Source organism: Penicillium cinerascens (genome assembly GCF_028974065.1).
Source record: "Penicillium cinerascens strain IBT 15544 chromosome Unknown scaffold_4_segment0_segment1, whole genome shotgun sequence".
NCBI classification, from domain to species: Eukaryota; Fungi; Ascomycota; class Eurotiomycetes; order Eurotiales; family Aspergillaceae; genus Penicillium; species Penicillium cinerascens.
Window position 1 is genome coordinate 2,689,027 of NW_026695298.1, and position 14,509 is coordinate 2,703,535.

Sequence of the window (14,509 nt, forward strand, 5' to 3'; positions counted from 1 at the left end):
GCAAGGCTGGGGGTGTACGCGTCCCGAAGTCCCCGGGGTCCGGTTCTCACGGCCGTAGCTCGTACTCATACAGCCCCGACATGGAGCGTGGCGAGCACGGAGGGGACTCGGGCGTCAGGGGCAAAGTAAAAATCGACGTCTCGGGGGACGTCGAAACCGCGCTCTGGTCATCCGAATAAGCGTAGGAAAGCGATGGCATCTGCAAGCAGAACACGAGAGATAATTAGCTTCTGCAGCCGCTTTTTTTTTTTTTTTTTGTGGTGTGCGTCTTTTCAGCGAGGAAAATGTACCGAAAGACAAGGCTCCGGCTGCGACGGCTGCGGACAGATGTCGATGCCTGCCATCGAGGCGTAGCTCATACTGAATGGACTGATGATGTCCTCGTCGTACGTCGGTTTCCTGGAGCCTAGTGTGGACCCTGGGATCATCGGTACCATGGAAGGTAGCGACTCGCCGTATTCTGTGGGGTAAGACATCACATCACCGTACGTGCTGGGCACGGTGTGATAGACTGGAAGCTGGCTGTAGGTCGGCCGATAAGTATCATACGTTTGCAGTGGTGGGTATGAGAACACCGGCGGTGGTGATGCAGAGAGTTGGCGAGTACATTGCTGGCCGAACATGGTTCGCTCATCCGGTGTGTAGTAATCGTACGACGCCGGTCTCTCTGGCTGCGGAGCGTGCAACATGTGTGATTTAGCATCCGACTTGTTGGTTCGCTGTTTGGAGCGATTCTTGGAGGTGGCTTTGGCAGGCGGTTCGGCATGTGACTGTTCTGGGGATGGGGAGGAAGCGGCGCGCCTCTCTAGATCTTCCAGGCGGCGCTTTAGTTTCTTGCCTGTTGAATGAGTTAGAGCTGCTTCGAAGACGGTTCAAACCGTGCAATACTCACGATAGTTGCGCTGGGCAATTCTGTTCTGGATGCGACGGCGTTCCGCCAGATCAGAGATCTTGGTCCAGTCCTCGTTGGGGTTTGCGTTGGGACTGAAAGCGCTGCTGTTGCTGTGACTGGAAGAACGCGAGCCCGAACGGGCATCGTACGTAGAACGATGCATGATTTGGGATAAAGTGTGTGTGAAGGTATAGAGGAAAGTGGAGTGAAGTCAGAAGGGGAGGGGGCCCGGTGTTTAGATTGATTATATACTCGGGGTCGGAGATGGGGCTCCTAGTCCCGGACGATCTGCTTTGGACGGGCCTTGCAGACCCCCCCCCCCCCCCCCCCCCAGTCCCAAGTGAGTAGCGATAGCGAGGGTGCGTGGAGTCGAATGCCATGTGTATTTTATTCGGGAGCAGGGATCATTTTGGGCTGTTCAGCCTCGACTGAGAGTGGGCCCAAACCACCAATCTGGACCACGTTTTGAGGGGCTTGTATCACCCTGGCACGGACTCTGGAATGGTGTCCTTGGGTAGATTACCGGGTCCCCAACGTGGCCCCTTTCAGTGCGAGCTTCGGTGGGCCGGCCTGTTGCGGGATCGGGGATCTTAGATCGTCGTACGTCCACGCAGATGTCATGGGTAGGCAAATGCCATCTGGACCGGGGACAACGTTCAGAGGTCTTCCTGACTGGCCCGAGACACGAGGTCAGGGGGATGAAACGGCGTGCGTAGCCCCGACTATGGCAGCGGTTACACTAGCAATCTCGCCTTTTTCGCCTTTTTCGCCCTTTTCTCGCGTGGGTGCAGGAGCTGAGGAGTAAGGAGGGGAGTGGGGAGGGGGGCCATTTCCTGCCACGTTTTTTTGAGTTATATTTAATTTATTATCTGTATCCATGCTTTAACCCCATTTTGGCAACGGACTAGGGATAAAGATCTGACCAGCGGGTTATGCTGATCGTGGTGATCAGACAAGCGTTATCTAGCCCGAGTCCGGACGCGAGAGTCCAGTATAATACGGTACCAAGTTGAAGAGGGGGAATTCGAAGAACGAGACCAAATACGGAACTGCTCGAGCCATTAAACGAGGTCCGAAATCGTACGTTTGCCAATTTCCAACTACGTTGGACCGGGGGAAAGTCACGGAGGGTGATTGGGCCGCTCGTATCTTCCCCCAAGTACAGCCCTAAGTTTGTAATCCACTTAACTCCAGCTCGGTCTCGGCTTTTACACCCTTTGTCTCCGTTCTCCGTTCTCTTTCCCTTTCCCTGTTTATTGCATGTTCTATTCATGTGCTAGTGCATCTAGTGTTCATCTAGCGCTCTAACCACGTTAACGGGCGCATCCTATATTTGTCTCCCCTTTTGCCTTGACCATGTCCGCGCGTGGTCGGGCAGCCTGATTGGTCTAATTTGCAGCCCCCAAGGGTGCCGTTACCAAGGTGCTTACTCGTAGCCTGTTTGGGCGTAAATAGACGAATGGAGTCGGGAGGGGCTCGGTCACGTCGAAAGGTGTGCCCCAAACGGGTAAGTGTATCGGAGTCATATCGGAGTCATTGGGGGCCGCAGAACAGGCAAGGATTGCGAAGGCCGAGAGGCTCTCGGGTGGATATTAGCCCAGATGCCAATCCATACCGTTCCTGTTGGCAAGTGCGTCGCTGAACCGAACCCCGCGTGTGGTTAAGGAACGTAGGGCTGAGAGTACGTCGACCTTATTCCTCTTCGAGTTTAAGGAGGGGCACCGCATGACACCGTCGCTCTGCTCGTCCTGCGGGCTTCACCGCTCCTGAGGCCCACGTCTCCCGCCGTGTTTGCAAGCTTGCAGCCCTGAGCCCGGGGTCCATCCCCTCTGTTGCAGGGATCGTGGCCAGTGAGGGGCCGTGCTCGACCCCGGATGCTTGGGTGGGATTGCATTTCAGACCTTCTAGTTACCATCTAGAAGAAGCGTTCCTGGCGGTGGACGATGCAGCCATCCTGGCCTCGGAGACTGATGACACGCAGTCCTGCAGCCTTTTGTCTCTCGCGGCCCTGTCCTTTCTATTTTGGTCCGTGTCACGGGCTATCAACACGGCCATCTCCGAACTCGACCTTTCTTTGACTTCCCGCATTCTCAGTTACACGGGAATGTGAAATGGACTGAGTACGAGCCGGATCCGGGAAAAGCTCCTGCCTGCCATTCGATAGCGTTCCCTTCGACGCCAATCGCGTGGTTGGACAAGGCCCCCCGGCGCTGCCAGCATTCAGGGCGTCCATGGTGTCTGCGGCGTCCAGAAATAGAGCTACCCCCGAGCCTCCAGAGCAGCTTGGGTATGCTTCATGCAAGGCGAGCATGGCTTGGCTTCACTATTTTGTTTCCCCAATCAACACTGTTCGGACTGAACTTGAACCACATGGGATCCGAGCCACGGGCACGTAGCTACGTAGGCTTTGGAAACATTCTAACATAAGCGCAATATACGAGAGTCCTAGGTAGCAGCTTGGGTAACATCAAGCTGAGAGCCGCTTCCCAGGTCCAGCTCTGAACTGTGAATACGAACAACGCACAAAATGACGAAATCACCCGGCTTACCGTACCCTATCTCCATGGAGAGTAGCGGCGGTACCCCGCTCTCCTTCTAAATTATCTCTCCTGGAGCTTGCAAACCGAAGATGAAACGTATCTGCACCCAGCACCTTTTGCTCCTTTTGTGACAAATATTGTTCGATTCTTTTTTTGTGTGTCATTTCCACGTGGCCCACACGTGCTGCAACTCGGCTATTCTGCATTCCTGCGAGATTAGCCTTGCCTCCAAACTTTTCGTCGGTGTCACCCTCCCTTATACTCCGATAGCTGAGTCTGTAGTCTCACGGTTTCGAGAAGTCAGATGTTGGTACGATGTTAACTTTAGGGAGGCTGAGTCCAGGGCGTTCTTGTTGACGTCGCCGAGTTGCTCGGTCCCCGATGAAACAGCTGGTTTCGGTGGCTGATGTGTGTAAGCACTGTGTTTGTGCAAGGCCAAGATCTACTATCTAATCAAGGGGATGTGCAGGTTCTGGGTGCATTGGTGGTATAATTCCTGTCCAGGCTATTAATGGTCATGTTACAATGGGTGGCTTATTTTGGGGGAACTCCTCCGAGCTTTTTACTCCAAAAGTATAATCTGGCTAAATATATCCCAATTTTTACCGGAAAATAATGCCAAGCCCTCTTTGGACCAGGGTGCGGGTTGATACTTTGACTTCTGCAAGGCTAAAAATGCAGATGCAACGTTCTTCAAAAAGACCTCGTATTTGTTTACCTTATCTCCCGTTCCCCACGATACGGTAACCAATCGTTTCTTAACCTCGGGATAAACTACTCAAGTTCGAGTTTCCTAACGCTAACACGTAGTTGTGTGTTCCAAGGCGGGAAGTAACAGGGATCGGCAATGTCATCTTGTGATAGACCCTTTTACGTACCTTGTACCGTATTTTTGGGAAGACATGATAACCCTCTTAACCAACATCCCGATTCCATTTCAATTTAACTGAGCTGGGGATGCTGCTAATGAAGCTTCTAAGGTTGTGCGAATCGAATGTCCTGGCTACTGGGAAGCAGTTTCAATTCGCGCCATGTTGAAATGCTCTTCCTATTCGACTTGAAAAAGTCGACAACTCGAACCTTTTGACACATTTTGTATGTCCTCAAACCAACTCTTAAGTTTCACTTCCAAAGGCTCCAAGTGATCAAGATGAGTCTTCTTGAATTCTAGAAATATTTCTTTACATTAAGAATGTTCTAGTCCATACTTCGTTATCAAGCGCCCTGCAAGGGCGATCGGAAATGCGAATACGATGATAACCGACTCAGTCCGTGTACTCGACGTGATCCTGTCGCATGTCACCCTTTGAGCCACTCCGAACAGCTGTCTGTTCAATATCACCCGACGCCTCTGCAAACCCGGCCCTCTTCCTGGCTTTGGCCTCATTCACGGCCATTCTTGCCCTCGGCACCACATTCCACTGAAGGGCCTTGTGATAGAACTTCTGCTTGGACTCGATCTCCCGATCTCGCTTCTCGTCTTCCATGAAAATGAGGTCCACGGACTCCAAGTTCAGGTAGGATGTCTCGGGGTAGAAGCAGTAAACAATCATAGCCGCAACAAGGTTGAGGACTGCGAAAATAATGTAAGTCTGGTAGCCGATATTTTCCAGAGCGGGCGGGGTAATTTCCACAACCTGGGGGAGGGCAAATGATTAGAACTGTTCATTGTTTTCGTTGAGATGTACTCACAAGGAAATTTCCCAGAAAGTCTGCTGCTGCCGCCAGAGCTGCTCCCTTTGAGCGAATCTTCAAAGGAAGGATTTCCGCCGGGTATACCCACACGGTGGCCATCCAGCCTGTGGAATGCGTCAGAAAATGCCGCGATGCACAAATTTAGGTAAGGGAATTAACTTACCCCAAGTGAAGCAGGCCTCGAAGGCAAAGACGAAGAACACCGCTGCGACTCCAGACCGCGCCGTTCCAATAGACACGGTGATGGCCTCGCAGACCAGGACAACACACATCCCAAGTGCCATGATGATATACAGGCGTCGTCTGCCAACCGAGTCGATCATGTACCACTTTTGGAAATTAGCCCTTGTCTCTTGTTTCTTGTGGGGGGGGAATGGCACTCATACCGTGAGGAATGAGGCAATAATATACCACACTTGCAAGAAACAGCCCAGAAACAATGCCTCCTCCTGGGACATGCCCAAGCTTTCCTTGAACAGCGTGGGGGCATAATAAGTGATAATGTTGATACCTGTATAGAGAATAATTGTCAATAAGATGAAGGGAATAGCAAGCCGAAGCAGCTTACCAGAAGTCTGCTGCATGAACTGAATTCCCACAGCCAAGAAAAAGCGCTTGTTGGCTGCACATCCTCCATCCATGAACAACGATCTCCATGAGCCCTCCTCTTCCGATTCAATATTAATAGCCGACAAAATGTCTGATTTCTCATTTTGCACGACCGGGTCATCTTCTGTCGTGCCGCGTAACTTGGCAAGTACTTCGGTTCCTTTGGCCGGTGAGGTTTCGTGCAGCATGAGCCAACGAGGAGTATCGGGTAGGAACGGCGTGACAACTAGGACATATAAGGCAAAGACTGCTTGAAATATGATGGGAAATCGCCACTGAACCTGACCGGGGTGGAAGTAGAAGGCGTAGTTGATCCAGTAGGACAGCATCAGCCCGAAAAGCATCATCGTCAATTGGCAGGAAACATGCCAGCCTCGTTGGCTGGGAAGGCAGATCTCGCTCTGGTAGACAGGCGCAACGGAGGTCAAGAATCCAATTCCTATTGCTTCAGTTAGTCGAGACTTTTGATTCCTTCCGACTGCACCTACCCAAGCCGGTTACAATTCTTCCCACCATCATCTGGATTCTCTCCACGGATGCACCCATTAAGATGGAGCCAATGACGATCAACGATGAGCCAACCAACAGACTGCGCTTTCGTCCCAGTCGTTCGACAGTAAATGCAGCGATGATCGCCCCGAAAACAGCGCCAACATCATACAGAGCGGTGATAGTGCCCGTCATCACTGTACTGGGGTTCCCCATCTCGTCCAGCCAGTATTGAGAAATGACTACACCGGACATGACACCCTGATCATAACCAAATAACAGAAAAGACGAAGCGCAGACCGTTGTGATGGCCGCCACTAGCGGCCCACCCGTGAGGCCTTTCAGGCCGGTTTTGTCGATCATAGTGTTAGAAGTTGGCGGTCTTTACGCGAGATTCCCACACTCGGCGTCCCACGCAGGGAATCGGCTTTTATATAGGGGACTCATGCTCACAATCCGGCCCGTGTCTGTGAGGCATTTGACCCGAGGCCGAAATGCGTGGGGGTTGACCTGGGGAATGTGGAGGTGGAGGGGAATCGCCAGCTAATCATACCCTCGGACTTTCCGTATGGAACTCGAGGTCGAAGATTATGGGTTCATACCACACCGTGAAGTGGAGCCACAGAGGATCGCAGTGTCCAATTGCCGTATCTAGCGCAAACCCCCGCGTGTCGATCGAAGCTTCGCCACAGGGAAACACATTTCCATTCGGGGAACAAAGTTGCTTGACCTCATTGCTATGCTCCACTATCGGACTTGAGCCGTTCCAGCACTACAGTACTAGTCGGTGTTGCAATTCAGAAATCGCCGGTCCCCATGCGGTAGGTGGTCGGACGGTCTATCCAAAAACTTCGCTGTGGAAAGCCTTGTTGATGAGATTTGTTTAAGAGTAGGTACTAACATAAACCAGTGAATATTCAAACTAAAAACCCGGCTTCTTTCTTATTCTCATTAGCTAAATCATCCTCCCCCCACGTTGTGGCATGTGGGACGTCATGGCCCCGCAACACCCCGACTTCAGCCTTCCTCAGTAGGACACTTTTTGTTCCGTGGGGTCACTGTCCATGCGCCTTTCAATCTTTGCACTCTTCAGAGCTCTCAGAAGTCCAAAGCCCGAATGCTTTGATTCGTTTTTCCTGTCTTCGTGCCGGTCGGACTTAGTCCGAGGAGTGCGTTCCAAGACCATGCACCGATATCAGGTGAATACACTGCGTATGGGGCACATAATATATGGACCTTTTCAGATACCATGGATGTATTACTAGGAATTCGTAGTCATTCTGAGTCCAGATGGGGTTTGCTGGCTGAAACCGTTCAACAGATGGCCAAGAGTGCAGAGAATATCACGTCATACTATCCAAAACTTTGGTAACTGGAAAATGATTAGCAGATTCTCCTTTACTATTCCTTGTCTTGGTTTGAATGGTTCATGGCAAAAGGGTTTTGTGTGGGAGGTGGGAGGTTTGCAAGCAAGTCAGGATGGCTGGGCACCCTATATCAGGCACATTTTGAGGTACATACAGATTTCCCAAACAATACCTAAGTGATTCATATTAATTGCCAATATCTACTCGCCACTATCTTAATCGTATATTTGCGTTACTCGTGGGGCTTGTTTGCGCTGCCCTCTTGCCACTTCTTTTAAATTTTCTAAGGTAGGTACTCTCTCACTTGTGGGGTTCACCTACCAAGGCTCATTAACCACACATAAGAAGACGATCTCTATTTTGGTTATCCTTCATCTGAAACCGCGAGGTATGCAGCCCCTCATTCTTCAGCTGAAAGCTCGTAAAAAGGCAAGCCAAAGCTTGGCTTTACCCCTCTCTCAACCTAAATAATTGCTATCCTCATGTCGGGCGTCCGAAGCTTTCATTGGGCAATTTCAATGCAGTGGACATTTATACGAGATCGCACCCGACCCCTGCAGATCCCGACCTATGAGCTTAATAGGAATCTGTGAGCCACCGCCCAGAAACCGTCTGTAGACCCTGGTCGTGGGCTCTAGTTTTGCTCTAATTGGATTTAAACGAGTGAAGAATGTAACCTCGTGTCTGTGGGCAACAGAGGAAACCTTGAATTCTTCTTCCTGAAACCACATTTGTCCATCGCCGCCCGTCATCTCGTGTTGATTTTTCAACATACATATTTCTCGTATAGTTGCGGGATGATGGCACCCGGGCACGAAAAGCTCGTGTGGAAGCAATTAGACGGGTTGAGCTATAAAGAGCCCTGGATTTGTCTCCGTTGATTCAAATTAATCACAAGTTCAAAATCAAGAATCAATCTATCCAATATGAAGATTTCTGCCCTTGCTCTCGCGGCTCTTCTGCCTGCTGGAATCTTCGCTCAAGATGCCAGTGCTACCAATCATCCTGACTTCCATGTTGTCGAGGCGCGCGAAATCGAGAAGAGAGATGTTAAAGGGAAGGTCCTTGTCGATGGTCTTCGATACAGAACTTGCCCAAGGACATCTTGCCCTGCTCTTGGCCAATATGCTAGCGGCACGGCTATCGAGATTCAATGCTTTACTCGAACCGATACCACTGTGGTAGATGGTGATGCGTAAGTGCTTAACTGAGGCGTTCTTGAGTGAATTAAAAGCTCATTCTTTTAGTGGTTGGGCCAAATTGAGCAACGGTGATTGGGTAGCTATGGCGTTTGGAAAATATATCACTTGGTATTGTATGTACCACAACCTTGAAACGAGATACGATCTCAGCTAACTATTTCTATTACCAGCTACCCTCTACGCCTGCTAGACTGTGGGTAATAAGTGCCTGCTGGATACCAGTTTGAGGGACTGAAAAGCAGGATGCGAAGCATGGAAGACCTGGAGGTTATTGATTCGCCACGGACAATTACGCTTTATGTACATGGTTTCCTGTTCTGAAAAACCCTTTCTAGTTGAAATATTCAGCTGAATAGTTTTAACCAATTCTTTTCAGTATGATAGCAACGCACTTTTTGCTTGTGGAATCTGCGTATGTTTGGGGCGGAATGTTTCCTACCATGTATCTCTGTAATTGTTTGTTTCAATGAGCCTCCCATTTCATGCTTTCAGGCTTAGGTATGAAGCATAGAGGAGGGATCAACGGAAGTTTTGGTGTGCACGCGGCTCCCTTGTTGAGTCTGAGATGGATGTGTACCTAGGTAGTTCAGATTTCTTTTAAAAAATCAAGCGTAGGTCCCCAATAATGCAAATCTGCTGTGCATGAATCTTAATGCGCGTGATAGATAACCCGAAAGAAATGACATGAGAAGACGTCTAGACATCCCGGAGAAGGAACTTGGGCCGAAATACCCAGTTCCACAAATGAAGGAATCCATGGCTGTTGATAACATCGATTCTAGAAAGCAAATGCCAGAAATACGCATAACTGAATCGAAGCCTTCGAAAAAGCCCACAAATATATAATCAACCGGGACACAAAACATGTCCGCAACCTTTTGAGATGAACCGGCATCCGATTAAATAACGAAACTGTGAGATAATTAGTACTCACAATATTTGTACCTTCTTCAATGATTGACTTACCTCCAGGGGTGCTGCTCGTCTCCATACTGGATACGCTCGATCCAGTTCTTCATCTGGAGAGCGATCTCACCAGCTTCCTCATTCTCCTTCAAGCCGCAGTCAACCATCTTGCCCTGGTAACTGATATTCCGGACCGGGCTGACGATGGCTGCAGTGCCGGCGCCGAAGACCTCGATCATGCGGCCTTCCTCGGCGGCCTTGGCAACATCGGACATGCGAATCTTACGCTCCGAGATCTTCCAACCCTGAGGGATCAGTCTCTCCCGGGCAAGAGAGAGAACCGAATCTCTAGTGACACCCTCCAGGATGGTGCCATCGAGAGGAGCGGTGATCAGCTCCTTCTGACCGGTCTCCTTGTCCTTCAGAGCGATAAAGAGATTCATCGTGCCAACCTCGGTCACGTACTCCTCCTCGCCAAAGAGCCACAGGTTCTGCTGGAAGCCACGGGAGGCAGCCTCAAGTTGGGGCAAAATGCATGGGGCATAGTTAGCACCGAGCTTCTTGTCACCGACACCACCTGGCCAGGCACGGACGGCGTAGTCGGTAGCTTCCAGGGAGATGGCCTTGAATCCAGTGGGGTAGTAAGGTCCGACGGGACTAGCGATGACAAACAGAAGGGCGGAGCCCGGAGGTCCAACGCCCAGAGTCTTCTGAGTACCAATCATGGTGGGACGCAGGTATAGTGAGTAGCCGCGGGCACTGGGACAGTTAGCAGGAGATCACCATGATAACAAGGAAGATAGCGACTGACTCCGGAATGAACCGACTGTCCAACTTCACGAACTCCCCAATCAGCTTGGTCAAAGCCTCGCCGTCAAAAGTAGGAAGAGCGATGCGCGCAGAAGACTTGTTCAAGCGCTCCATGTTCTTGTTGGGACGGAACAACCGGATTCCTCCATTTTTATCCTTGTATGCCTTCATTCCCTCGAAACACTCAAAGGCGTAGTGGAACACACAGGTGGAGGGGTCCAGGCTGAGGTTCTGATAAGGGATGATTTGAGGAGATTGCCATCCGTCAGTAGCGGTCCACTCAATGGAAAGCATGTGGTCTAGAATATGAAGTCAAGATCAGCAATGCGCATAGCAGGGTCGGAATTGGTATTCATACCGGTGAAGGTCTTTCCGAAGACCAGGTCCTTATTCGGAGTAAGCTCCTTCGGGGTGGTAGTCGTGGTCACGGTCAGCTTGGATGCATCCAGGGCAGGAAGCTGAGAAGCCGCGGTGACCGAAGCACTGAATTTACGCTGCCATAACTGAGTGGAAGCGATTGTCCGAGAGGGCAGGATCCGAGGCGAGACAAGGCCGGCGAAGGCCTTGTGGTGAGCCAATTGCTGAAGTGATTTCATGGTTGGGAAATAATAGCAGTCACCAATTGCGTAGGTGAAGGTGGACGGTATTTAAACCCGAGATGACTCCGCACGAGAACAATAATATTTCTACGGTGCCCTGTACCAACTCCGACGCGGCCAGAAGAGGACACTGCATGCTCACCGCCCGTAGCAGATCCCATGACTCAGCCGCCGATGTTCCAATCGCACCAATCAACAGGCGTAGACTTGGGGGGACCCGCCGACTTCGGATCTGGTTTGTGGCCTGTAGCACCAGGCATCAATATCAAGGCCGATGCAAAGCGGGGGGATCACATGATATGGGAGCTATGGTACACGTGATCTAATCCGATAGGAGCATTGTTAGGCTGTTATCGATTCCCAGGCCTCGGTGGCTTTGAAGGTGCCGTGTTCTCACTTGGAATTGGACTCGAATTGACTGTGAACCCAATTGGGCTCCCCGATGTCCACCGGATCTTGCGCTATCCTTTCTCTCCGAAGTCTATAGGCCCATGAATGCCATGCCGCTTACTGCGATCTCTGTCACGACACTGTGAAACGAATCACGACCGCCTGAATCAGTCCGATTCCTCATAGCCCGCGTTCCCTCTGCGCATTTCGGTACATCATGTTCTCGTCCGCGCTGAAGTCTTTCAGCTCCAACATCTCCGCCAACTACCAGATCTCCCCCCACCCCACTGTATATTCCGGCCCCTGGAAAATCCACGATGCGACGAAAAAGTCTACGGGGACACCGGCGTCCGTCTTCATATTTGACCGCAAAGTCCTCGAGCCGCGGTCTGGGAGATTTGGCTCCCGGTCAGGGTCCTCGTCCAAAAAATTACAGGAAGATGTAATCGAGCGGCTCAAGCGGGAAGCCAGCAACCTCGCCCGGCTGAGACATCCATCCATCCTCCAGGTGCTTGAGCCGGTCGAGGAAACTCGCAGTGGTGGCCTAATGTTTGCCACAGAACCTCTCACTGCCTCGCTCTCCGGGCTTCTGCTGGAAAAGAGCGAGCAGGATAGCACGTCGGGTGCTGGTTCGCGGTCCAGCCGATATATGGTCGAGCAGGCCGATGGAACACGAGGAAGACGGGACTTGGAAATTGATGAACTAGAAATACAAAAGGGGCTGCTTCAGGTGGCAAAGGGTCTTGAATTTCTCCACGAGTCCGCGGGTCTTGTTCATGGCAACCTGAACCCAGAGGCCATCTATATCAACGCCAAATCTGACTGGAAAATATCCGGTCTCGGGTTTGCAGGACCTCCTGATTCCTCGGAATCTCGATCATCATTGCCGCCCTTGGCTGTCTCCGAGGTGCTCTACCAGGACCCAAGACTCCCTGCTTCGGTTCAGCTAAACATGGACTACACGTCTCCGGATTTCGCTCTGGATTCCAATGTGTCCTCTTCTGCTGATATGTTCTCTCTGGGTCTCATAATTATTGCCCTTTATAATTCTCCCCATGTCTCCCCGCTCCAAACACACTCAAACTTGTCGACCTACAAGAAGCTCCTGAGTTCTCCATCAACCACTCCATCTCAGGGCAATAATTTCCTTTGCTCAACGCCTATCCCCCGAGATGTTCTATCCCACGTTTTGCCTAGATTGATAACAAGAAGGGCTGCGCAACGGATGAATGCTCGAGAATTCCAGCAGTCCCGGTATTTCGATAATGTACTGGTATCTACGATTCGGTTCTTAGAATCATTACCAGCCAAAAGTCCCAATGAGAAATCTCAATTCTTGCGTGGCTTACAGCGGGTTCTTCCTGACTTCCCTGCATCAGTGTTGGAAAGAAAGCTATTGGGGGCTCTTCTGGACGAAATGAAGGATCGCGAGCTTCTATCTCTTTTACTACAGAATGTTTTTGGGATCCTCCAACGGATCCCCAATGGGCGCCGTACCTTCCCCGAGAAAATCATTCCTCGGCTCAAGGAAGTGTTTGGAACAGCTTCTGGCAAAGGGGCCCAAGAACGCGATTCAAAGAAGGATGCAGGTCTTATGGTGGTGCTGGACAATATGAAACTTATTGCGGAAAATTGCTCAGGAATGGAGTTCAAAGACGGTAAGTTCTCGTGTACACAAGGGTGTCGTCATGCCACTAACATTTTGAATCAGACATTTTGCCTCTGATCCGACTTGGGTTGGACTCCCCGACACACTCCTTGGTAGATGCCTCCATAAAATGTCTTCCTGTGGTGCTTCCCGTTCTCGATTTTAGCACCGTGAAGAACGAGGTGTTTCCTCCCATTGCGAGCACTTTCAGTCGCACCAGCAGCCTTGCGATCAAAGTTCGCAGTTTAGAAGCTTTCTGTGTGCTATGCGGTGGATCCGCCGATGACTCTGACGGGTTGGAAGATGATCTTACCGGCGTAGTCAAGCCCAGCAAAACGGCGAAGTCTTCTATTCTCGACAAGTATACCATTCAGGAGAAACTTGTCCCATCTTTGAAAGCTATCAAAACGAAAGAGCCCTCGGTGATGGTGGCTGCATTGAAGGTCTTCCGAGAGGTTGGCAAGATTGCTGATACCGATTTTCTTGCCATCGAAGTCCTGCCGATTCTCTGGAGCTTCAGTCTCGGTCCACTTCTCAACCTTAGCCAATTCAATGACTTCATGGCGTTGATCAAGTCGCTTTCCGCCAAGATTGAAAAGGAGCAGATGAGAAAAATACAGGAGCTTTCCTCCGGGGGAGAGTCCAGTGGGTTTCAAAACGGCAGCAACAGCCTTTCCCAGTCGGCGACAGATCTTAATTCTCCTGATACGGACGGCGCTAGGAATACTTTCGAGCGTCTCGTTCTCGGCAAGAATGCAGCGCCTGCAAACGGTAATGACATGGATCTCTGGGGTAGCGTGGAGCCGGAACCCGCCTCCAAGAGACCAGGCATGTCGCCTGGCTTATCATGGTCGAACAACGGTTTAACGTCAGGCCAAGGCGGGGCTTCAAACCAACTTGGCTTCCGCTCCATCACTCCGGACCAGAAGTTGAGCTCTTTCCCATCTCTCCAGCCTGGACCGCAAGCCGCCCCCGCGGCACCGTCGTTCCCTACGATGCAACCATCCTCACCAACTTGGGGCGCTCAATCTCAAGGAACCAGGCCCAGTCCCACTTTAAGATCTCTGTCTGGTATGGCAATGAACACTCCCATGTCTCAGCCACCATCACAGCAAACATCCAACTATTCCGCATTCTCAATCCCTCCCCCGCCAGGCAATATGGGCTCGAGCAATGCTATGAGATCTCCTTCCTTGAGTACGAACATGAACTCAGCGCCATTTCAAACCCAGCAACCACCCCGGCCTAAACCACCAACTCAAAGTTCGGGATTGGATAAATACGAGAGCTTGTTATAAACGGGCAGTCGCTTTAAACTTTCATTGTTATCCATATTTCTGTCCAATAACCTGAGCGGTAGTT

General features: G+C 50.9%; 5 protein-coding genes across 5 annotated transcripts; 2 read left to right on the top strand and 3 right to left on the bottom strand.

The window, feature by feature from the left end:
- Nucleotides 1-46: 46 nt before the first annotated feature.
- On the bottom strand, nucleotides 47-1,087 carry N7498_010126 (bZIP transcription factor; the record flags this gene model as incomplete). The annotated part of the gene is made up of 3 exons (XM_058457182.1): nucleotides 893-1,087; nucleotides 291-838; nucleotides 47-199 (listed from the first exon to the last, which is right to left on the bottom strand). Exons 1-3 carry the CDS (start codon nucleotides 1,053-1,055, stop codon nucleotides 47-49), a joined length of 864 nt encoding a protein of 287 aa, XP_058304081.1. The 5' UTR covers nucleotides 1,056-1,087.
- Nucleotides 1,088-4,697: 3,610 nt separating this feature from the next.
- N7498_010127 (sugar porter family MFS transporter) lies at nucleotides 4,698-6,588 on the bottom strand (the record flags this gene model as incomplete). The annotated part of the gene is made up of 6 exons (XM_058457183.1): nucleotides 4,698-5,069; nucleotides 5,125-5,231; nucleotides 5,291-5,456; nucleotides 5,514-5,638; nucleotides 5,696-6,175; nucleotides 6,225-6,588. 6 exons carry the CDS (start codon nucleotides 6,586-6,588, stop codon nucleotides 4,698-4,700), a joined length of 1,614 nt encoding a protein of 537 aa, XP_058304082.1.
- A 1,930-nt stretch (nucleotides 6,589-8,518) lies between these two features.
- N7498_010128 (uncharacterized protein) lies at nucleotides 8,519-8,984 on the top strand (the record flags this gene model as incomplete). The annotated part of the gene is made up of 3 exons (XM_058457184.1): nucleotides 8,519-8,787; nucleotides 8,840-8,907; nucleotides 8,965-8,984. The coding sequence occupies 3 exons, from the start codon at nucleotides 8,519-8,521 to the stop codon at nucleotides 8,982-8,984; spliced, it is 357 nt and encodes a 118-aa protein (XP_058304083.1).
- Nucleotides 8,985-9,693: 709 nt separating this feature from the next.
- N7498_010129 (branched-chain amino acid aminotransferase, cytosolic) lies at nucleotides 9,694-11,106 on the bottom strand (the record flags this gene model as incomplete). The annotated part of the gene is made up of 4 exons (XM_058457185.1): nucleotides 9,694-9,706; nucleotides 9,761-10,459; nucleotides 10,512-10,809; nucleotides 10,869-11,106. The coding sequence occupies 4 exons, from the start codon at nucleotides 11,104-11,106 to the stop codon at nucleotides 9,694-9,696; spliced, it is 1,248 nt and encodes a 415-aa protein (XP_058304084.1).
- Nucleotides 11,107-11,716: 610 nt separating this feature from the next.
- N7498_010130 (putative protein kinase Scy1) lies at nucleotides 11,717-14,445 on the top strand (the record flags this gene model as incomplete). The annotated part of the gene is made up of 2 exons (XM_058457186.1): nucleotides 11,717-13,157; nucleotides 13,211-14,445. The coding sequence occupies 2 exons, from the start codon at nucleotides 11,717-11,719 to the stop codon at nucleotides 14,443-14,445; spliced, it is 2,676 nt and encodes an 891-aa protein (XP_058304085.1).
- Between the last annotated feature and the right edge of the window lie 64 nt (nucleotides 14,446-14,509).